This window comes from Panthera pardus, unplaced genomic scaffold (assembly GCF_024362965.1).
Source record: "Panthera pardus isolate Hobbes unplaced genomic scaffold, ASM2436296v1 HiC_scaffold_7, whole genome shotgun sequence".
NCBI lineage: Eukaryota > Metazoa > Chordata > Mammalia > Carnivora > Felidae > Panthera > Panthera pardus.
Genome location: NW_026527002.1, coordinates 12,670,560 through 12,695,172, shown reverse-complemented (window position 1 = coordinate 12,695,172; position 24,613 = coordinate 12,670,560). Strand labels below are relative to the sequence as shown.

Below are 24,613 nucleotides of genomic sequence, written 5' to 3'. Positions count from 1 at the left end.
TTTTTTTTTCTTTTGCCTATTATTGCTTTTTTTAAAAAAAATTTTGTTATTGAGTCGTAATTTTTATATATTCTGGATAGAAGTTCTTTTCAGTTATATGTATTGCAAATCATTTCTCCCAGGCTGTAGCTTACCTTTTCCTTACCAGCATATTTTGAAAAGCAACTATTTTTATATTGATGTTTAGTTTTTAATGGGTTTTGCTTTCTGTATCTTACCTAAGAAACTTTTCTTATTTTCTTTTTCCTCTTTTTGCCTTTTTCTCCCTATTTTCAAGTTACAAAGCTATCCTGTTATATTTTCTTTTAGAAGTTTTATAGTTTTAGTTTCAATGTTCAGGTTTGTGATCCATTTCAGATAAATTTTGGATTAGTGTTATGTTTTTCCATTTGGATATTCAGCTGTTCTGGCATCATTTGTTGAAAAGACTTTGCTTTCATCATTAGATCGCTTTTGGTGCCTTGGTCAGAAAGCAAATGACAATATAATTGTAGATCTGTCTCTGGGCACTCTATTCTGTCTTTTTGTTTTCTGTCTGTACAATGCCTTTATCACACACTCTTGATTAGTCTAGCTGTATTGTATGTCTTAAAATCAGGTAGCGTAGATCTTCCAACTTTGTTGTTCTTTATGAGCTAGCTCTGGATATTCTAGGTCCTTTGTATACCCATGTATATTTTAGAATCAACTGATCAATTTCTACAGACTAAAGCATGCTAAGGTTTGTAATTAGAATTCATGGGGGCACCCGGGTGGCTCAGTCGGTTAAGTGTCCAACTTCAGCTCAGGTCATGATCTCGTGGCTTGTGGGTTCGAGCCTGGCGTTGGGTCTGTGCTGACAGCTCAGAGCCTGGAACCTGCTTCGGATTCTGTGTCTCCCTCTCTCTCTGCCCCTTCCCTGCTCATGCTCTGTCTCTCTCTCTCTTTCTCTCTCTGTTTCTCAAAAATAAATTTAAAAAACTTAAAAAAAAAAAAAAAAGAATTCACTGAATGTATAGACCCAGTTCATTTGAAATGACATCTTAGTGATATTGAGTTTTCTAATCCCTGGCAGTGGAATAGATTCATTTATTGAGGCCTGTAATTTATTTCTGCTTTGTTTTGTAGCTTTTGGTGTTAAGATCTTACACATTTTTTGTTAAATATTTTTCTAAATATTTTATGCTTTTGATGCTTTTATATTGTATTTAAATTTTTTATTTTCCTGTTATTTCTTCCTAGCATATAGACATAGAACTTATATTTGTACCCATGTGACCCATGTACCCATGTGCAAAAATTCATTTGTTTTATCAAAAAAGTGATTCCTTAGGATTTTTCTCTGTAAGTACCATGTCGTGTACGAATAAAGAGTTTTATATATTCTTTTCTAATCTGTGAATCTTTTATTTATTTTCCTGGCTGACTATGCTATCTAGGACCTACAATACAGTGTTGAATAGAAATGATGTAGACATTCTGCCTTTGTTTATTATGATTTTAGTGGCAAAAGTGTTTGGCTTTTCACCATTAAGTATATAATATTATTTCTAGGTGTTTTATAGGTGCTTTGTATTGGGTTGGGGTATTCCTTTGTATTTCTAGGCTGAGAATTTTGTCAAATATTTTTTTCTCTAATCGAAATGATCCTATGGTTTTTTCCCTTATTGTTAATGTGGTAAATTATATTTATTGGTGTATTTATTTATTTAACTTAGTGAGAGCAAATGCAAGCAGGAGACAGGGGCAGAGGGAGAGAGAGAGAGAGAGAGAGAGAATCTCCATGCTCAATGCAGAGCCTGATGCATGGCTTTATCTCATGACCCTGGGATCGTGACTTGAGCCAAAATCAAATCAAGAGTGTGATGCTCAACCACCTGAGCCACCCAGGCGCCCCTTTATTGATGTTTTGAATGAGAAATCACCCTTGCATTCCTGGAATAAGCCTCACTTGGATGTGATATCTTGTGTATATTGTCCTTTCTTTGCTAATCTTCTGTTAACAGTCTTGTATCTGTGTTCATTGTGGTGTCTCTCCCAATTGGATGGGACTCCCCAAATATTGGGTCACCCTACAGGCCAGAAGCTTATGGCACGGGTGGTGAAATGATTCACCCGAGGCAGAACAAGGAAGCAGGCCAGCAAAGGAGAGACTCTGCAACATAGCAGTGGGTAGGGACTGTATTTATTTCATTTTATTTTTTAAGTTTATTTATTTATTTTTTGGGGGGGGGGGGGTTAAGAGCAGAGAGAGAAGGAGAGAGAATTCCAAGCAGGCTCCGTGCTGTCTGCACAGAGCCAGACTTGGGGCTCGAACCCACAAACCATGAGATCATGACCTGAGCCGAGATCGAGAATCTGATGCTTAGCTGACTGAGCCACCCAGGCGCCCTGGGTGGGAGCTGTATTTAAAGGGGGGAGGTGAGGAGTTATAGGGATGTATGGAATTTTCCCTTTTTTGGTAACCATGCCTGGTTGTAAGTAGTCCATTGGTTAGTAGGGCCTGTGGATATTTTGAGGTGGGTCACCTAATGGGCCTGTCTGGTATTCTGCTCAGTGGTCGCTGCGGATCCTTTCCACATTCCATTGTTCAAGCCTGTTGCCTTAAAGTAGCCTCCACATTCATGAGGCATATGGGTTTGTAGTTTCTTCCTGCCTTCTCTTCTCTCCTTCTCCTCCTTTCCCCTTTCTCCCTGCCTTCCCTGGCTTGCCCTCTTCCCCTTACTAGGAATTATGATTAGTACTAAATTTTCTCTGCATCAGTGGTTTAATATTCAATTTATAAAATTTATATAATTGTTCTTCCATATTTTAACTGGTAAATTATAGCAATAGACATTCTAATTTAAAACCAGTCTTACATTTCAGTGAAAAATTCAGCCTTGTAATAATACATATTTTTCATATTATTGGATTAGTTTTGTTACTATATCCATAAATAGGGGTGCCTGGGTGGCTCAGTTGGTTAAGCATCTGACTCTTGATCTCAGCTCAGGTCTTGATTTCAGGGTCATGAGTTCAAGCCCCACATTGGCCTCCATGCTGGGCTTGAAGCCTACTTAAAAAAAAATCTGTATCTGTATATCTATATATCTGTATCTATATCTATATCTATATCTATATCTATATCTATATCTATATCTATATCTATATATAGGTTTATCTATAAATAAAATTGACCTGTAATTTCCTTGTTGGTGATGTTGTCCGGGTTATTCTACCACATAAATGAATTTAGGAGTATTTCCTTTTCTTCTATTCTTTGGAATATTCTTTGGAATTTCTTTGGAATTTCTTCTATTCTTTGGAATAGTCTTAGGGGATTAGTAGAGCTCATTTGAACTTTTTTGTCATTTACCCACAATTAGAGACGGTATGGGGTAGATTTCACTTTTTAAATGTTTGAATGACCATTTTAGTTTCTGTTTCTTGAGTCAGGTTGGCTAGGGTACATTTTGTTTCTTCTTAGACATATTACCTTTATTAAAAAGTTTTCTGTCTGAGTTTTCAAACTTAGGGCAACAAATTGTTTATGGTTTTAGCTTTACCTTGTAAACAGAATACCGCTATTGCGTGCCTGCTATTACTTTGCAATGAAATAAAGTTATTTAGAAAGGTCACTAAATATTAACTGTCTATAAATTCGAGTTACTTTTTAGACAGAATTTTTTCTGAGTTTATTAAAGTGAAAAGTCTTTATAAAATAAACGGGATACTCTAATACCTGTGAGAAGGTAAACCATTTGATACTGGTAATTTGGTTGGATTGACTTGTTCTGGTGCCCATTTTCCTGCTTAAATGGTAATTCAAGACTAGCACTGTATACGTTACTTTGTTCAGAACTGAAATTTCTTTGTGAGTAGAACATAATGCTTATTTGGGGAACGTTCAGCTTAACTTGATTATTTTATGGGGTTTAACTACTCAGTCTCTTTAGTTGTAAACAGTCCATACACCCGGAGGTCTAGGGTACCTGATGCAGATCTGAGATACAGTTACTGATGGGCTCTGTATCTCATATGAAGGTACCAGTAGATTTATGTGCCCTGTGTTTCCATTTCCCTTTTATTCTGTGAGATTATAAAGGTAGGATGTTTTTAGGGTGAAATTAATGTATGTGAAGGTGCAAAGCTCATAAAACAACTTGGATTTTTTTTTCTTCTAGAGGTAGTACAGTATTTGTATCAGTATTGCAAATTTGCATTAGGCTACTTTTTCAGAATTCTGTTGTGATCAATGGGACATTTAAGATGGCTGAACTAGGACAGAGTAAGGTTGAGTAAGACTGAGTAAGGTAAAGAACTGTTCAGTAGCTCAGATAAGTACCGATTTGGAATAAATGTTGTGCATTTGAGACCTTCCTCCTCAGCTGGCCCCTGGACAATGTCTTGCAGTCAGTCCTCTGTGTGTTCATAGTTGACATTTAACCGTTTTTTCAGTAATAGCTATTTAAATCTTCAACAACTTGAGCTTCATACCTGACTACTTCCCATTGCATTTTGACAGATGACTTCCTCCCATTGTGTAGAGAAATCAGGGACATCCTCAAGAGTCTCTTATCTCTGGCATGATGGGTGGGGCTTGGCCTCTGAGGTGCTAGACTTGGGGAGCAGACTGAACATGAGGCTGATTTATATCCCTCCCTCTACCTCCCGAGTGAGGAGACAGGAGTCTGGGACCTCATCTAAGACGGCTGCAAAAGCCAGTTCAGTTGAGGCTCTTGGCAAGATATTGCTTTAATTTTGCACGTGAGAGTATGCAAAGACTAAGCTCATGAGGTATATCTTTAATGTGTAGTTTAGTATAGTCCCTATTCTTTCTTTAGACTTAGGAAGAGGCCCAGTAGGGTGGAGGGTGAGGGGAGATGAGCAGTACCACAGATAGAATTTAAAATCTTGGTAGTCGCAACCTTTATAGACCTCTGGGTTCCCACCTGTTTAGGAGAAGAGCAAAGACTGGGGCAAGAGCCCTGGGCCCCCACTGAGGGAACCTTCACTTCATTATAAAGGTGTGTCCACACCACTGAGCCATCACTTATCTCCCCCTGAGAACTCTCCTTTTCTGCACCTTCTCGCAGCTTTTCCCCCTTTCTTTAGTTTCTCTCATTTAATGAAAACCAAAACAAAACACAAAAGCCTCCTTCTGGTCTACCTCCCATACCCAGCCAGATATCACAAACAGTAACCTGGGTTCCTTTTCTTCTCCTTTCCTTCAGGTCTTGCCGGGGTCAACAGAGGCTCCATTAACCCCAGATCCCCTGGGCAAGATCTTGTTCCTTTTCTGTAGCTGCTCGCTGAAGGGTAGTCTTCCCAGGATTCTTTGCTTGGCCTTGTTCTAATCCTATGCTGCACACTCTCTGTAGCTTTAACTACTGTCTATTGATGCTTTCCAACCCTTGCTGCTCCTGAGCTATCGACTTAAGTACTAACAATAACGACAGATGAAGAACCTAACTGCCCCTTCCTGAGTGCTCACTATATGTCAGACATTGTGTGCTTCTGTAACTTGGCATTTAATCCTCATAGTAATTCTCTGACTCTTCTTTTTGTAGGTAAAGAAATGGAAGCTTAGATTAATTTGTCAAATATCATGGAGCTAGTAACACTTGGAACTGGAGTTGCGATCCCAATTCCGAGTCTAAAGCTTCTTTCGTTGAACATTTTAGATCCTTTAGTGGTGGCTTAGATTACTTATAACTGGCCCCATCTCATCCCTGGCATACCCACTTTGTACAGTGGAAGCTAGGTCATACCCCTTCCTTATTTGAAAGCCTTGAGTACTTCCCCAAGTAGTCAAGATGCAGCTTAAATTCCTTACCTTGATCTAGGGAGCACTTCATGATCTTGCCCCTCTTACCCTCTGTAGCCATTCTCAGCCTCACTCTCTGTGTTTATACTAATTAAGCCATATTCAGTCACTTTCTGTAGTCTCTGTATCTACACGTACTGTTTCTTCTGGGATAGCTCCTCACTTTGCCTCTCCCTGTGCGACTCCTAAATATTCTTCACAATTTAGCTCCTTCATAGTCCTTCCAGTCCATTGTCTTCCCGTAACCCGGGCTTTGTTGACCCCACACCCCCAAGCACAAGGTTCCGTAGCACCCTACGTATCACTATTTTAGCATCTTCGTTCACTTATCGGTTCCTTCAGCAGAGGAAAGTGTGACCCCATCAGACATCAGACTGGACTGGACCCAAGCACCGGCTCTGCCACTCATGGTTGACTTTTAGTAGGTCTTCAGACCTCTTTTAGTATCTTTAACTATCTCTCCCACTTTAAAATAAAGATAACAGTACTTGCACCATAGTTAAAAGGATTGATGACCAAGTGTCACGTAGTAAGTGCTTCATTGATATGGTTGTTAAATATGGTGATAGTGATAGTCCCCGTGAACAAAACAGATATTTTGTTTCAATATTTGTCATGATCTGTGGTCTTCTATTCTTGGCTTGATGGTAAGGGCAACATCTGTGGCAGGGACAGATACCAGACTGAAACTTCCATAAACAAGTAGGAATTTGTTTCATTTCAAAAGATGTGATATGATCATACCAGATGTGGTACGATCAGTGGCTTGAAATGTCTTCAGGGACTCGCATTCCTTCTGCTTCTCCATTCTGATTCTCAGCCTACTTTCATCTTGAGGCTGGGCCCTCTCCTGGAGGTAGGAAGGTAGCTGGAGTTGAGGTTGCATGCTTCCTTGTTTCTGTTCAGTGGAAGAAAAGAAGCTTCTTTTTCTCTTTTGCATAGACTGAGAGTCCTTGCCACGCATTGCTTTATACTGGCTTAGGCCTGCCTAAGTCACTGGCTGTGGAGTGATTACCAGGATTGTTTAGATCAGGGTCAGCAGTGCCCGTCACACAGTCACCCTTGCAGCTTCTCAGCTGTGCTATTGGAGCACAAAACCGCCACAGACAACAATGTAAGCAGACAAATAACAGCTGGGTTCCAGCAAAATTTTGTTTATGGGCGTGGACATTTGAATTGCATACCATTTTCTCATGTTAATAAGTTTTTGTCTTTGATTTCTTTTCACTTGATCTAGAAAGTGAAAAACATTCATAAGCTCATGGTTCATACCAAAGAAGGAGGTAGGCTGTCATTTGCTCTGCTCATCCTGGTCTAGAGTAATCGGCAGGGTTGAGAGAGCTACTCTTAATGTTTATGTAGGTAAAGAGCATGTTTTGTTTTCTTTTTAACTCTAGTGCTTAAATGATTGCCTGTATGTAGTAGGTAATTAATATTGGAATGAACAAATACAGGTAAAAGCCTTCCTTCCAGTGGACCAAAGGGACATTGAGGACAGGGGCTGTGTTTTTGTGTATTCTACATTGCCATGAATGTAATAAGTGTGCACATATCATGCATTGCATGGATGGATTTTTTTTTTCCAGGTTGATGTTATGGGCAAGAGAGCAGATAAAAAAATTCCTAGTGAAGTTGTAAGTGTTGGAGCTGAAGAAAAAGAACAGAATTATTAGGGGTGTGCGTTCTTCGCTGATATCAGTGGAGGATTGTCTAAATAAGTCAGGTCTTTTAATAGGTTCTGTTTAGGCACCGACACCACACTAATAGTTCCCCCAAAGTAGTAGCTACACCCACGGAAGCCATCCCCATCGCTCACATTCTCATTGGCAGTTTGCATTCTGATGGGGAAGAAGGTTCCACAGCTATGTTGTTTGTTCTGCATTTTGTGAAATTAGAAAAGCTCGCTTACTTTGGAAGATGCTGATTTTCCCATCACTTTACTTTTAGATGTGACTCAGAGACAGGCCAGAATTATTTACTGAATAATGAAATTCTGCTCATTTTTTTTTTTTTTTTTTTGGTTTTGGCTTTTAAAATTCCTTTATAAGAATTATGAATATTTCCTCTTTGACTCAAGATAATGTTTTGTCAGTTTTGATTAAAAATTAAAAAAACTATGAAGTGAACAGAGCTAACATTTATAAAGAAAACTTTGGGGTGGGGGGCGTGGCGCCTGGGTGGCTCAGTTCGTTGAGCATCCAACTCTTGATTTCCGCTCAGGTTGTGATCCCAGGGCTGTGGGATTAAGCCCCGTGTGGGGCTTCACATGGAGTGTGGAGCCTGCTTGGGAATCTCTCTCTCTCTCTCTCTCTCTCTCTCTCTTTCTCTGTCTCTCTCTTTCTCTCCCTCTCCCTCTCCCTGTCCCTCTGCCCCTCTCCCCGACTTGCGTGCGCTCTCTCTCAAAGTGAAATAAATTAATAAAATAAAATAGAAGAATTTGGAACAGATTGTACCTTAGAATGCTGTATGTTTAAAATTCAAGACTATGATTCTTCCCAAATGATTATTTTTATCCATATGGGATATATACCTAACATAGTACTTAGCAAAATGAATTTTTAGTTTATTTTTATTTGATTTTCTCCTTCACTGGGGTTGTAGGCTAAGTGGCCTCTCTTGTTCATTGCTGTAGCATAGGGTAGGGTTTTCAAGAGTATTTGTTGAATGAATGAATACTCAGATGTATGGAGAAAACCTTTTTAAAATATACCATCCTGTGATTTTTATTGCTTTGTGTCTTAAAATCTGTATTAGTTTATAGAGCTGAAATGTCTTTGTTTTGCTGATCTGTATGACGTTGACTGGAGATGTTGCATTGAGGGCAGTACTTCTATCCAGGATGATGTTAAAACCACTTGCCCACTGCCACAGGAGAGGCCTCACCTGTTCAGAAGGACAGCACCTTTACCGCATACCTGTGCCTTCTGCCTGAACATTAGCTTCTCTGTAACTTGCGTGGGCTTTGGGGCTTCAGCCTTTTTAGTGAGTCAGATCTTACTGGGGTCGTACTCCCGTGGACCTCCAGCGGCAGACCGGTTTCTCTGGAGTATCGCCGAGAGACCAGCATTGGAACAGTGTCCCCTGCACTGCCACCTGAGCTCAGGACAGTGGGGCGCTTGGTGACTTTTATTCAGGCAGGGGAAGGGGGGTGCATCTGGCAAAGCTGAAGCTGAGGAAGTGTTTGTGGAGGGAGTTTAGAGCAAAATGGGTCAGCAAGAGTAGACTTACATGACATCTGCCAACGGAGGATGCCATTGACCGTTGCTTCGGTTTCGAACTGGGGCGGGATCAGGAGGAGAGGGGCAGACTTGGAGTGTGCAGCAGGGTGCGGGCTGTTGATGAAGCTGATGAAGCTGACGGGTTTCTGGCTGGAGCTGCCCCAGCCATTTCTGTCCCTCCCCCAGCACCGCTGTCTGGTCTGGTTTGGTTTTTAAAGTACTCGTGCATGTTATATTTGCTGTACGTGTAGATGGGACGAAAGTAATTCCTATTCCTATTTTTAGACTCTTGTGGGAATCCCGTGGAAGTTGTCCAGTGAAGTCACTGAGGGCTTGCTGTGCTCCAGGCCCCATGCTCGGTGGGGAGAGAACACAGCAGGCCAGTCTAGCACCACGCCTCTGGGGATGTTGCTGACCTGTGGGCGGCCGAGCTATAAATATTGGTTGAATCAATGAGCTGTGCCTGAGCAAGGAGTAGGGAAAGGAAGACTAAACTGAGAATGATCTGAGGCTTTTAAAGACCCCAGACCCCAGACTCCAGAGTCCAACTAATGTTTTCTGGGTAGTTAACTTTTGGGGAATCAGGACAAGTAGGAGAGGTGGCAAAGACCCCCCAGAGGACAGACGGCCCGTTCTTATTAAAGGAAGCCAGGTTCAGGGTAACTAAACTGAAGTCTCACGGCACCCGTAGGCAAATTCTGGGATTAAAAATTATTTTTAAGCACCCAGAAAAGAAAGCCTTGAAGACCGGGAGACACGACAGGTTTACCAAGGTTACTAAGTTACTAAGTAACTACAGGTTACTAAGAAAACCAGAACTGCTTGTGCATTTTGATAAGCTTTCCAAATAAGTGGTCAGGACACAATCTTGATACTTTTCCTGACTTCACCAAGGTATTTAACACCATCTCTGAAAATCCACCTGTGCCAAAGATGGCAAAACATTGGGGGACTGTACCCACGGAGCACTGATTTAATGGGCACATGTCAACTTCAAGGGAGCCCCACCCACGTAATGCTTGTTAAATTTGTGGGTGACACTAAGTTCTGACGGAAACCTAATGCCAGGAGGGAAGAACACACTGCAAAAGAACAGCCTGGCTGGGAAGGTGGACTTTACCAGGGTTAGCATGGTATTTGCAAAATAAACTCTGGGAGAAGCTTGAAGTAGGAAGTTTTTTTTTTGTTGTTTTTTTTTTTTAAGGTCTAGTATTTTGTCTGGGTGTGGTTGTTTTAATTGCTTTTAGTCTCAGAGGGAGTTGCCTGCATCATGTGACTGAGGAAGAGTCCCCTTCAGTATTTGCGTTCTTGGTGACCAGAGTGAGGGAGGTGAAAAGCCCATTGTGTTGGGTGGGCTGCCTCTGGAATTGTGGCTTCAGATGAGGGGGCTGCTGTTAAGGAGACAATGATGGAGGACTTCTTGGAGGAGGAGGAGCTTTCGGTGAGGTCCTTGGCTGAGCGCGTGTTGACAATGATGCGAGGAACGGGTGAAAACGCGGGGGATGGCTAGTCTGGACTACGGAGTCCTCCTGGGGGACATCACCATTTCCAAGGGTTTGAGCAGCCCCTGGGGGGCAGAGGAGTAGGCTTACTGTCCCAGGTGAATTTGAGGCCCAGGTGGGGCATCTGGTGGAAGATGTCCAGCAAGCACATGGAGGCTTGTGAGTAGAACTTGCCTGTAGGAGACGTCCAGGTGGAGACAGCTTCCCCGCTTCTTAACTAACTTTGAGACCAGTGGCTGAATTGGGATCCTTTGCATTACTACTTTGTTGAGGACTTGGTCCTGAACTTCTTTGATCTTCTTTTCTAAAACCAGTCTAATTTTGTCTTTATTTTTATATTTTTCCAACTTTGTTTTGAAACTTTAAACCTATACAACAGCAAAAAGATTTTGTACGTTGAAAGACTTGCATACTGTTTGCTTGGATTTGCCACATTTGCTCCGGGTGTGTGTTTATCTGTCTTCCTTTTCCTCTCTCTCCTTCTTTGGAACTCTCTGAGAGTAAGCTGTAGTCATCATAACAATTTAACTCACTTAACTAATTCCCCATGTTTCTCCTAAGGACAAGGACATTCTCATACATAACCACTGTAGAATTCTCCAACTCAAGAAATTATCTAAATGCACTCCGTCTTCAGATTTTTTTTAGTTGTTTCTGGAAGCATCTTTAAAACTTGAAGCTTTTTTTTTTTTTTTTTAATTGGTTACTTATCCAGAATCCAATCAGGAATTAACTTGGGAGCTAGCTTTTAACATTTCAGGCTCCTAGCCTTAAGCATCTGGAGCATTGGATTCTTTAGGACTAGAATGGGCCTGGAAATCTATATTCTCCCAACTTTTTAATATGAAAACATTCAATCCTTTAAGACTGTTACAAGAAAAGTTCATTTAGATTCACTAGTTGTTAGTATTTTAATGTGTTTGAGTTCTCTGTTTCTCTAGACACACACAAAGATACTGTTTTATGTATTTATGCATTTTGCTGCTGAACCATTTGAAAGTTAAATCATAATGCTTCACCTCATAATACTTTAAGTCATAATAACATTCTTCAGCGTGTTCTTCCTAAGAACAAGGATATGCTCCAGCATAACCACCATGTAATTATAATGCTTAGGAAATTTAACACTGCTGTAGTATTGTTACCTAATATAAAGTCCATACTCAAGTTTTCCTAATTTATTCCAATAATATCCTTTAAGCTGACCCTGCAGCCCACCTTTCAATTCTTGATGTCTATTTTACATAAAGATTTTTAAAATTATGTTTCCCCCCACAAAGTCTCACAGGTAAACTATATGCCTTCTCGCTAAAACATGTTGTTTTTTGTGATTTTCTAAAGATTTTACTGGGTGTACGAGGTGAAGATTACAGTAAAGAGAAACCTTCTGGTTTCCTCAGTATTCTGGTAATGTAAATTTGTGAGTCATGAAAAGTTGGGGGGAAACGTACAAATAATTGCACAGGTAAACTTGTTTTTGAAAAAAGCTAAGGGTTCAAGTGTTGGTGGGGCTGTTGGGTGGCAGAGGAATTAGGTTTATTCCATCCCCGTGAATTTGAGGGGAAAATAATTGGCTTAGAAACGTTTTTGTGACTCATCATATCTAACGAAAATATTCCTTAAAACTCTCAAAATTTCTCTTGCTTTTACTCTCTGTGATACCTGCCACTAAACGACATTTAGTCGACGTATCTCTGACCTGGCCTTTCACTTTCTGACCTTTCTTTCCTGGGCACAGTGTTTGAGCCAGTGACGGAGCTTCTGTCAGGGACAGTATGTCACAGATCCAGTAATTAAGTGTCAGCACTGGAATGGGTGTCACATTTCAGAATGTGAAGCATGGAACCCTGTTAAAGTTTAAATAACATTTTCCAATTCGGTGATATATAAAGAATGAGTAAATAATACATGAGACAGCATCAAAATTAAAAGCTTTTACCCATCAAAAGATGCTTTAAGAAAATGAATAGGAAAGTTGTAATCTGGCAGAAAATTTTGTAACACATAGATCTGTTAAAGGACAGGTGTTTAGGAAATATCAGGAACTCCTGCAATTCAGTTTAAGAGTGTTAGAAAAAATAGACAAGTGTGCAAAAGACGTGAACAGACAGTTCACAAAAGATGATAAATGGTCAGTAAGCACATGAAGAGTGTGCTCAAACATTGGTCTCAGGAGAATGCAGATTAAACCACAGTGAGACACAACTGATAGTGGTCAGAATGGCCAGCGTTGAAAAGACTGACAATTCCAAATGTTGGCAAGATCCTAGAAAAGACCCCTCGTACATTCTTAGTAGGTTTATAAAATGGTAGAACCACTTTGGCGAAAGGTCTGGCAGCTGCTTATAATTCTGAATATACATGTGGCCCCTGATCCAGTAATTGCGAGTGATTTAGCGCAAGAGAAACGCAAGCGTGTTATTTCCTATATGCGAGCGATAGTCTTGTACGAGAGTATTCCTAATAACTTTGCTTGTAATAGTCCAAATGGGGAACAGTCCAGGTTTCTACCAATAGTAGAGTGGCTACATTCTAATATACTCTGGTATGTTTATACAGTGGAGTACTGTTGAGCAACAGAAAAGAATGAACTGCTTCTACACAGAGCATGCTTGGCTCTCTGGTACGTAACGCCAAGGGAGGGAAGCCTTACACAAACAAGCACATATTGTGTGCACACATAGGCAAAACCAGGGGGAAAAAGAAGGAAGAACAAAGGGTCTGCCACTGGGGTTGGGGTTGGGTTTGGGGAGGAAGGTGATTGGAAAGGGCCATGAGAGAACTTATGGGTGGTGTTAATCTTCAGTGTCTTGACAGGGCTTTGGGTTACACAGTGTGTATTTTTGTGAAAACTCAGAGTGTACACTTAAAATGAGAGCGTTTCATTTCATGTAAATTTTACATAAAAAATGGTAAAGAATGGGGCGCCTGGGTGGCTCAGTCGGTTAAGCGTCTGACTTCGGCTCAGGTCATGATCTCATGGTTTGTGAGTTCAAGCTCCCATCGGGCTCTGTGCTGACGACTAGGAGCCTGGAGCCTGCTTGGGATTCTGTGTCTCCCTCTCTCCGCTCCTCCCCCACTCATGCTCATCTCTCTCTCTCTCTCTCTCTCTCTCTCAAAAATAAATAAAGCTTAAAAAAATTTTAAAAAATGGTAAAGAAATATAAAACTGTAGGTTATGATAGAAGCTGAAGTACTTAGAGGAGGTGAACCAGTGTCTACAAGTTATCTTGAAATGTATTACATATAAAATAGGTTAGTAGATGGATATAGAGGGATGAATTGACATGCCATAAACATTATAATAAATTGTTCATGGTAGAATCTCAGTGATAGCACATGGGTATTCTTTGTGAAATTTGTTCAGCTTTGTTGTGTGTTTGAAAAGTTTCATAATAAAACCTTGGGAAAATACATTGTTTTTCGGTCATATGAAAAATGGTTAAATACTGGCAGTTTTTCATGGGCTGTCCTAATAACATGTGGCCACATTTTGTAGCTGTTTCATTTAGCAGAGTCTTTGTCTGACAAGGCGTTGATACAAAGCCTCATTTTCTTCCAGTCATTGTGCTTAGCTGGACTGGATTAATGTGTGGTTGGCAAGGCTCTTGACCGTCTTTGGGACAGATTCCCTAACGTACCAGTCACTCTCCATTTCTGGTCTGTTTGCTTTAAATCAGGTCTCCTCTTCAGCGTAGAATTTTTTTTTATCTCCTATTAGCAGCAAGACTGGAGGGCACGAAGGAGGGGAAGGGCTCTACGTGGCCCTCTTTGGGGCAGTGCCTTCCTTGCCTCTTGTAGGCTGTCCTCAAAATACATTGTGATGCATAATTGCATCAACTATGCTTTTGGCCTATGATTTTCTAGTAAGTTAACTCTGAGACCCATATGCTTTGCCATTTACACGTGAATCCCCTGCACACTTTGTGCTAGTGCTTTTCTGTCCCCCTCCCATCTCTCCCCATTTGCCTCTGAGGACACTTTTTGTAAATGATGAATTCCATTGTCCTAGAAAGTGGGAACTGGTGAGGTAGGATAGCTATGGATCTTCCGCTGTCTAAAGGGGTTAAGGTCAAAGGCGTTTGGGAACACAGCTGCAAATCAACTGTGGTCGTACCTGTTGGTTTTATGACCTAGTCTCCTTGCCTTAGAGTTAGATGAGTGGGGCTAGGCTTTTGTTTTACTGTTTTTTTGTTTTTTGGGTTTTTTTTTTACAATTTTTTTTTACTGTTACTGTTTTTAGTTTTGAAAAAAGAAACTTATTGTTTGTTTCATATTTCTTCTAACAACTTTTTACCACCTCAGAGTTTCTCAATGGACACCACAACTCAGTTTTCTTTAGACCCTCCGCCATTCCCAGTTCAGCAGGAGACTGTCTGATTTTGAACTCCATAATCACTAAACACCACTAATAACTGTTACCCACATTGATGATTGATTTGCCAGGGAGTGCTTTTTCCTCTGAGACTGTTTTCTCTTTATTGAGTGCTCTGTAGGGGGAACTAATTAAGCCTAAAACACTAACTTGTTAGGCCTGGCGTGAGGAAATGAATTTTTGGAGTTAACTACCATTTATAGTATGGTTTTAGCATCTTACCAATGGCACTTCAGTCCCTTGCAGATTCATAGGTGGAGGTTGATGGACCTGTGCTCATCACTGCAGAAGAGAACAGCTGAATCCAGGACACAAACAGGGGGACGTTGGGACAGTGGTTCCTCAACCTGGGGTTCCAAAGAGCAGTGAAGGTTCCTAAAAATAAAGGCAGGCTGATATAGATAGTCACGGCTAATATTTCACTTTCCTTTACTATTTACACTGATGAAAATGGAGACGAGTTCTCAGTTTTGTCTTACTAAATTCTAATAGCCCTTGTCACTCCTTCAGCCCCCTGTGCCTTTTCTATACAGGGTCAGTCAGGAGAGCAGTGTCAGGCATCTGACTGTGGGGCCAGGTGCACGGGGGCTGCAGCATCCTTCCAGCGTGGGCCTACTTACGTTCAATATAGGTGGCAGTCACCAAAGATGGATCAGTGAGGAAATCATCTGACACAGAAGCAGTGAAAAGTTGCTCGTAGACCAGCTTGGCTTCGTAACCAGTGTTTGGGAAACAATGGGCTTCTTTCTTAATATTCCCCTTAACTATTTATAGGTCTTTTCCTAGTGTGAATTAATTTTAGGATAACTTGGGAAAATGGAAGAAACTTGAAGTGGCGTGACATTTGTTGGATTAGATTTTGTGCACTTTTTTTGTCAAGTATGAGCAGGAAGAAGTGTGATTACTCATATCATATCAAGAATTTGAGAAGGAGTTTATGCATTTAACAAATGTTTGTTTAGTTCCTACTAGGTGCAAGGCAAATGTAGAGGAATGAACAAGGCAGATGAAACATGCATTCTGAAGGAAGAAGGAAGTTAAGAACTAAATTACCGATGAAATAATGCTGTGAAGAAGTACATACTACTGTGAGAGTGTATTAGAAAATGCTCTCACAGGAATAAATAGACAGTGGGAAAAAGGCAGTCTCTTGAACAAATGGTTTTGGCAAAACTGGATAGGTACATGCAAAAGAATGAAACTCAACCACTTTCTTTCACCTTACATAAAAATAAATTCAAAATGTGAGACCTGAAACCATAAAAATCCTTGAAGAGAGAATAGTCAATAATTTGTCTGACATTGGCCACCATAGCAGTGTTTTTCTAGCTATGTCTCCCGAGGAAAGGGAAATGAAAGTAAAAATATACTGTTGGGTCTACATCAAAATAAAAAATTTCTGCCCAGTGAAGGAAACAATCAACAAAACTAAAAGGCAACCTACTGAATGGGAGAAGATATCTGCAAATGACAAAGCTGATAAAGGGTTAGTACCTAAAATATATAAAGAACTGATACCACTCAACACCCAAGAAATAAATACTCCGGTTAAAAATGGGCAGAAGAGATGAACAGGCATTTCTCCAAAGAAGACAGACAGATGGTCAACAGACACATGAAAAGGTGCTCAACATCACTCATCATGAAAATGTAAATCAAAACTTCAATGAAAGAGACACCTGTCAGATACATCTGTCAAATATACCTGTCAGAATGGCTAAAATAAAAACACAAGAAATAACAAATGTTGGTGAGGATGTAGAGAAAAAGGAGCCCTCTTGTTCTGTTGGTGGGAAGGCAAACTGGTGCAGCCACTCTGAAAACAGTATGGAGGTTCCTCAGAAAATGAATAATAGAACTACTCTATGATCCAGTAATCGTATTTACCCCCAAAATGCAAAAACACAAATTCAAAGGGATACGTGCACCCCTGTGTCTATTGCACCATTATTTACAACAGCCTAACTATGGATGCAGCTCAGCTGTCCATTGATAGGTGAATGGATAAAGAAGTGGTATGTGTATATAGTGGAATATTATTCCTCCATAACAAAGCATGAGATCTTGCCATTTGCAACAATATGGATGAAGCTAGAGAGTATAATGCTAAGCGAAATAAGTCAGAGAAAGACAAACATTTCACTCATGTGTGGAATTTAAGAAACAGAACAAATGAGCAAAGGCAAAAAGACAAACCAAGAAAAAGTCTTCGTTTAAAAAATGTATATTCATTTATTTTGAGACAGAGAGAACTTGCGTGCACAGGGTGGGGAGGGGCGCAGAGAGAGAATCCCAGGCAGGCTCCGGGCTATCAGCACAGAGCCCAAAGTGGAGCTCGATATCATGAACTGTGAGATCATGATCTGAGCCCAAATCAAGAGTTGGACATTTAACTGACTCAGCCACCTAGCCACCCCCTGAGAAACAGACTCTTAACTATAGAGAACAAACTGATGGTTACCAGAGGGGAGGTAGGTGGGGCAGTGAGTGAAATAGGGGATGGAGATTAAAGAGTACACTTCTCATGATGAAAGAGAAAATAATAATCATACTAACAAAGAGAAACAGAAAGAAAAAGAAAATGCCATCACAGTGTTATGGGAAAGCCTCCTTGGAGAGGTGGGATTTAAGAAGAACAAGCAGTAGATAGCTGGGCTGGGGGCAACTATGTGGTGGTAACCCAGTGTTGACGTTCATTCAGGAAGAGGGCATGGCCTTTGCAGGACCAGAGCAGGGTGAGTGTTTTGTATCTGGAACATACACAGCCATAGGAAGTGACACAAAATGAAAGCCAGAGTGGTTGGCTGGGGCCATGTCAAATAGAGTCTTATAGGCCACATCAAAGGTTTTTATTTTATCTTAAGAACAGTGTGAACCCCTAAGAAAAATAGGGTTTTTTTAAAAAAGGGTAATGATACAATCGGGTTGAAAAAATTATTGTGGCTGCTGTATAGAGCAGGAAAAGTATGTTAAAGTATTATAGTAGCCTATGAGATGATGGTAACATGGATTTGGGTGGTCTCAGTAGAGGGGCAGAACTATGGGTGGTTTGAGACACAGTTTTCCACTTCTTTTATGTCATGGCACATAGAAATGGTTTTTTAAAATATCATGCCAGGGTAAATAGGCAAGGATGACCCAGGGGCTGAGGGGAATTCACGTCTTGGCATAGGTGTAAGCCATTTGCAACAGCCTGCTAGAGAGACTCTGACTTGAGAGATGGGTATTTGGGAAAAGAAAGAGGATGAAGTCAAGGATGAATGTCAAGTTTTTGGTTTAAGCAGCTGGCTTTTGATGGAAGTGTTCCTGAGATTTGGACAGAGAGGAGAGGAGAAAGATCATGGGTTCAGTTGCGTGTATGCAGAGTTTGGGTTTTCCATACGGATTCAAATGGATATTGAGTAGACAGATACGTTTGGACCTAAAAGGAGAGGAAAGTTTAAGCCTATGGATGCATTAGTCAACTAGGGAGACGGCATAGGAGCAAGGCGTATGGAATTTCCACATTTGAAAGTCAACTAGAGGAGAATGAAGTAGCAAAGGAGATTGAGAAGTAGAAAGTTCAGAAAGGTAGAAGAAATACGAGATGAAGAATCAGAAAAAGTCAAGCAAGGAAAGAGAATGTTTTAGGAGGAAGAATTCCTTTGAGAGGGCAAGTTAGATGAGGACTGAAAATACTCCATTGGATTCAGCAACATGGAAGTCATTGGCGTCACATTAGAGTGACTGCCCTGTGCAGAAGCTACATCGCACCCTACGTACAGGGGGTAAGGAGTGAGTGGGCCATCACAAAATGAAAGCAGTGAAATCATAGCTCTGTTGAGAATTTCATCTATGATGGGAAGGAGAAAGAGCAGGGGCTCACTCTGGGCTTGAGGGAAGATGTAGTAAAGGCAGAAAGGCTGACAGTACCGGAGAGTGAAAGGATAAGGAGGGTGAGGTAGCTGAGGAATTGGGAGGAAAACAATGGATGCTGGTGAATGTAGGTTTGTGATGGGTGGCAGTGCAGTCCAGATGGTTTCCTGCTGATGCTTCTGTCTTCTGTGCTATAAGAGGCTATGGCGTTTTCCGAGTATGAGAAAATAGGATTCTTGAGGGGCAGAGATGTTTGAAATAGTCCTTCTGGAGAACAGGAAAGGGAGTGTTCCAGAGATGTGTGCAGGATTGACAGGCAGCCCTGAGGGCCCGTTGGGATTCGCTCCACTGTGTCCTGTGCGTGATTTCTTTTGGTGTCCCTTGCTGCCCTTAACAGTCGTGGATAGGGTGAGTGATTGTGTTCATCCAGAGAGACCGTTATGGCGGATTGATGCAACGAATGGATTGAGGAGCAAAGGCTTTAGTGAGTCAGGGAGTGACTTAACCGATGAACTGTGGACTCTCAACATGGAAAGATGTGAAGGCAGCAGGCGAGGAGGAGTTCAGAAGAAAGTAGAAGCAAGAGAACTACAGGATCCAAGAAGAAGTTGTTGAGTAAACGAGCTGGAAAAATAGGAGGGTGTGTGATCCGAGTGGGTGTTTTTACTCTGTGCATCACATACTCGGGACAGCCTAAACCTTCGCATTTAGAGGTGGTGCTCCCTAGCTCGGGGGGGTGTGTGCAAGTAGATTTCACTCAATGTCTGAGGAGTTCTGTCTGTAATACTGGCTATTTAATAATTAGATGTCAAAAAAGTTGCTCATGTTTGCTGTGGAGACTATATGTAGATGAGGGGTGTGTGTGTGTGTGTGTGTGTGTGTGTGTGTGTGTGTGTGTGTGTTTGAAGAAATAGATTTTGGTATCCTTGGTATCTTCGGCTATCCTGCAGTTCTCATGATAGACTCAAGCCAACAGAGCTTTCTTAGCAAGGTTACAGAATCTGTCAAGATGGTTGTGCCAGGGAAGCTACAGAGATACCTCAACAAGGATGAAGATGCCATTGGACAGGTGAATTAGGGTGGGTTTGTCACAAGAGCCCCGGTAGGGATATAATAATAAATGTTGGGGGGGGTGCCTGGGTAGTTCAGTTGGTTAAGCATCCGACTCTTGGTTTCGGATCACGTCCTGATCTCACAGTGGGTGAGTTTGAGCCGTGTATGGGGCTCTGTGCCTCCTTGGGATTTTCTCTCTCCCTTTCTCTCTGCCCCTTCTCCGCCTTGAATGAATGATGGTTTCGGATCACGTCCTGATCTCACAGTGGGTGAGTTTGAGCCGTGTATGGGGCTCTGTGCCTCCTTGGGATTTTCTCTCTCCCTTTCTCTCTGCCCCTTCTCCGCCTTGAATGAATGAATGAATGAATGAATGAATGTTGGCTATAGGATGGAGGGGAGCAAGGTCACTGGGGGTGAAGAAATGAAGGAAAGAGAACTTGTCACATTTGCCACACAGGTGGACATTGACATCACACGGTACTGGCTGGTTTCCAGGTGAGTACATCACTGAGGGGAGAGAGCACCGCAGGTGGTCGATGGCAGTGAGGAGGCAGGTTGGAGGGCAGTATAACTGGACGGCACGGGCCTCAGAGGAAGAGGGTTTTGTTGTTATTTCTTTTTTAGGGGGTGAGGAAATGATGCTCGGCAAACTGGTCAAAGCAAGCCCTGCTTTCCTTCTCCTCCAGAGCCTGAGAATCAGAGCTGGCTAGCACGGGAAGCCGTGCAATGGTTCTCTTCATGTGTGGTCCCGGCACCAGCTGCCTCCAGTCACCCGGGTGGGAACCTATTAGAAATGCACGTTCTCAGACCCCAGAGGCTCAGAAACTCTGGGAGTGGGCCCAGCAGTCTGTGTTTTGACAAGCCCTCCAGGTGACTGTGATGTGCTCCCGAGAGCCACTGCTGCGAATGAAAGCTGATTGGGTGAGGGGAGGGAAGTAGTCCTTGGGACCCGTGAACAGTCTCATGGATTTCCCCTGGCATGTTTTGGAAGCAGGTAGAGCCTGGCATCCGTGGACATGAGACTGGGCTTTTGTGGTCTCCAGTGGCATCAGGCTGATAATAATAGTCTCAGAGCACATGTTAGGAGTTTGATCTTTGTCTGGATGTAGCAATTGGCTATTAGCCCCAGCAGCGATTGATTACGAGGAATAATTTATGACTTTAGTTTGACTTTAGTTGTCATTGCCAGAGTTTTAAAACCGTGATTTTCTATATGCACATGAATTTACTTTTAAACTTTTCATAAATATTTCCTGTCATAAAAATAAGTTGTGCTTATTATAAGTGAGAGTAACTTGGAATTCAGAATTTCTTTTTCCTTAAGGAAGAAGACAGGTTACATGTTATTTCACAGACTTAGCCTGTTCACCCTATCTCAAATAGCAGGTGTGCCGTTATTGTGCCACTAGGGAGGGAAGACCTTTTCTTAAAAACCTGTAAAACTTGTAAAAGGTGAAGGAGAAGATGGTGTCAATGTGTGTGATGAACATTTGTCAAGGGGGATGATTGGAGCTGTGTTGGAGAAGCCTCAGGGGTGAGGTACCCCCGAATTTAGTAGGCGTGATTCTCATCTCAATTCGGCGTTGGCCACAGACCTGTAATTCAGAATGCAGCTGCCTTGGTGCAGGCCCATAAAGGGAGAGAAGGAACTCCGGCAGCTTGGGCAGCCGTGGTGGCAGGCTGGTGTCATGAAACAGAATTGGGATTGGAGGGGTGGGGGCTTGTGCATGTGTCCCAACTGATTCATTGGAAACGTATCGCATGGATGAATTCAACAAACACTCGCACGCCTGGTTTAATGCCAAGATGCATTGTAAAGGCAAGGAAATTGAGGCCCCCAAATCAAAGTCAGTGAGGAAGCCAGGAATCGAATCCGGGTTTCTTAAGTCTGAAATGGGCTGCCTACCATGTGAGTATAGTGGCTTGGTTTCCTGTGGCCCCAGGACAGGTCTCTTGTCACTCTTCCTCTCTCTGAAAACAACAAAAGAAAACCTCCGAAATATTTGTCAAATAAATTTGTATGGTGGCGGGTCTTCTTAATTCCCTGTCAACAACTGATTCACTATCATGTAACATTTTAGCACTCACTCACTTTCGCAGGACGGATCTTTGAGGAAATGGCTTTTGGTCAGAGGACACCTGGGACGCTCAGCAGTTTTGTTCAGTTGCCCTGATGCCTTGTTCACTCTTTCAGCTCTTGGCCATCAAATATGGGTACCATAGGCGACTGACTCCTCTTCAAAACATTTAAATGTTTAGTTTGCTTGTGAAGCATTCAGTTCGGCTGGAAAAAAAAATTAAACCCTCATAAATAAAGGTTGCTGCCTTGCTCTCGATGCCATTTGTGCTAAATTAATTTAATGTACTAATCAGAGTTCTGATGAATTCTGTGAACTGCTGATTTTAAATCAGTGAGTAAATGGTAGTAACTTTGGGCTGGTTTTACTTCCCAGAAGGAACTATGTGGAGTTGGGATTGGAAGGAAGTGGAAAAAATCAGAAACAGTTGCACACTGTCTTTCCAGTATTTTCTCTGAGGTCCTGTTTCCTGGATCACTGTTGCCACGCTTCAGGGTTCCTTCTTTCCCTGCCTGCTCCCTTCCAGCCTATTGGCCCTCCCTCTCCCCCATTCCTCCCCTGCCTATCTTCCCTCCATGCTTTCATTCCCAGCTCCTTCTCCCTTCTTCTCTGGGGAAATATGTTTTGTTTTGTTTTTTTTTACTTTTGCTGCATTAGGAATTAGACTTGGAATGATCATACCTGTGAATCAGAATTCTAGAGCATTAATTAATTTCTTACCATTTAGTTTTCTGTCTCATTCAAACAAACTAAGTAATGGTCTTTTCATGTAGGATTTCATTAGACCCTGAAGGGCCAGATCAAGCTGGTTTTGCGTGGGGCCACGTGTTCCAGAAAGGCCTGTTTCAGTTTTGAATGATTCGGTCCTTAGGCTAAAACCATTCGAGACTGACTCCAAGAAAACAGACCTGGCAACACACTCTGTTCCATTTCATTTTGTCCAGCATGCATAATTTTTTTAAGGTTTGGAGTTGGGAGACAGCACCAACCGAGAAAGGAATCCCGTAAGTGGGAGAAAGGCTGTCGCATTGTTAGGAGAGCATTTCAGCCTGAGTGATTAGCGGTATTTGGCCATGAGGAAGGGGCCTCTAAAAATAACTGCTGAGCAGAGTTTGCAGTCAGGTCCAATTTCAGTTCTAGAGGCCTTGCCCGTGGAACAGTTGGCCAGTCTGAAGCTCTGTAAGGAAGGGCACTTGGCGTGCGTGATACCTGCTGATAGCTGATTTTTGTCTTCCATATATACTCTTCATGGATTGAAGAAACCAAAATGGCTGAAGGTAAAGGTACATTTTTATTGTTTGGGTTAAAAGTGTTTTGGGATCTAGCTGACAGCTTTTAGCTTTATTTTCAGTTGTGCACCTTTAAAATAGTTTTGACTGTTCGACTACGTTTTCTACATCTTTTCTATTTAGAACTCCTGGAGACAACGCCTTTTCATGGTAGTTTAATTTTTCCTGGAGGAATCTGTCCTTGATCTGAATATGTTTTGGTGTCTTAGAATACCTTTTAGTATATTAGATTATATATTTGTAAAAGCAGAAACCACATTTTAAAAACTTCAGAAAAATGTACAAGCAGTCTTCTTTGGTCTTATAATTACAGTAAATTCAAAGAATTGTGTGTAGTTAGATTTAGATCTCATATGACATTATAGGAAATCTAAGACATGTGTAAGTCTTGTATTAGTGAGCACATTTAGTTGGTGCAAGCAGAGCTTGACTCAGGCTTTACCATGTGTGGAAACTGACCTAATTTTTGCGAAGCGGGTGATAAATGCAAAGTAAAGATGCTAGTGTTTTATTTTGTTTTTAAACTGAATCATTAGCTTCAAGTGTTCTTAAATAATGTGTTGAATTTACATTTTTGTATATTTGTTTTTGCTTTAGTTTGTGAGTTAAGAATGTCTTTCCATTTAGTTGAAAGCAAGCTACATTAGCTCGTTATGTTTTTGTTTTTCAAATTGATTTGGACTTTTCATTTATATATGTTCATTTGTTACATTAGGTAACCCTAGCAGAGGTAAGAGCCACCGCAGTCCTGCTGTGGCACATACATTCACAAACAGAACCCCATCTCAAGACCCCAGATTTCTGTAACCTTCCCGTCCCAGTTCATTATGTCAAAAATTTATTTATGGAAAAAAAAAAAAGACGTATTAAGACACCAAGACAGCTCCCAACTCTCAGCTGCCTAAGTGGCCACTGGAAGGAGTCTATTATTAGTATGGAAAATATGAATATCTTTACTTTGAACACTGTTTTAAATAAATGGTTAGAATGGGTCACCTGACTATTCTGATGAAGTACCTCATCCAGCCATGAAGAAGAATATGAAATACGTATCTTTAGTTCTTTTAGAAGACATTTCTCCCTGTTTCTCTGGTGATTACATAATCTACATAGTTAGGTAAAATCAGCTGGTACTTCTGACCCACATTTACCAGTTCTTGGCTTCCAAAAGGTGATGCTTTGTAACATAAAAAAAATAATCAGTTTGATGAGTGGCTTGACAGCTTTTATGGTTTTTTTTTTAAACTTTAAATGTGTGGGGCTTATGTATAAATTTATGAAATCATCAGCATAACGCTAAGCAAAACTTGGACAGGGTTGATTTGTAATCCAGTTTGTCGTAATCCAGTTAAGTGACTGACTGACCCCTGTTCAGGTGCTGGGGCATGTCTTATTTTCCTTTTCCTCAAATGAACAATTAAATTTACCTATGGTCCCTAGCCCACGTTTTGTAGA

General features: G+C 41.3%; 1 protein-coding gene across 8 annotated transcripts in view; it reads left to right on the top strand.

The window, feature by feature from the left end:
* The window catches only part of ASPH (aspartate beta-hydroxylase), a 223,330-nt gene that overhangs the window by 11,275 nt on the left and 187,442 nt on the right, over window positions 1-24,613 (top strand). The window contains exon 1 of one of the 8 annotated variants that reach the window (XM_019421264.2): window positions 22,918-23,146. The exons of 5 other annotated variants lie outside the window; for them this stretch is intronic. In XM_019421264.2, the coding sequence (XP_019276809.1) occupies window positions 23,137-23,146 (10 nt within the window). In that variant the 5' untranslated portion in view covers window positions 22,918-23,136. Of the gene's footprint in view, window positions 1-22,917; window positions 23,147-24,613 lie in introns of those variants that run through there. 2 more of the 8 variants (XM_053896190.1, XM_053896191.1) reach the window with 2 other exon arrangements.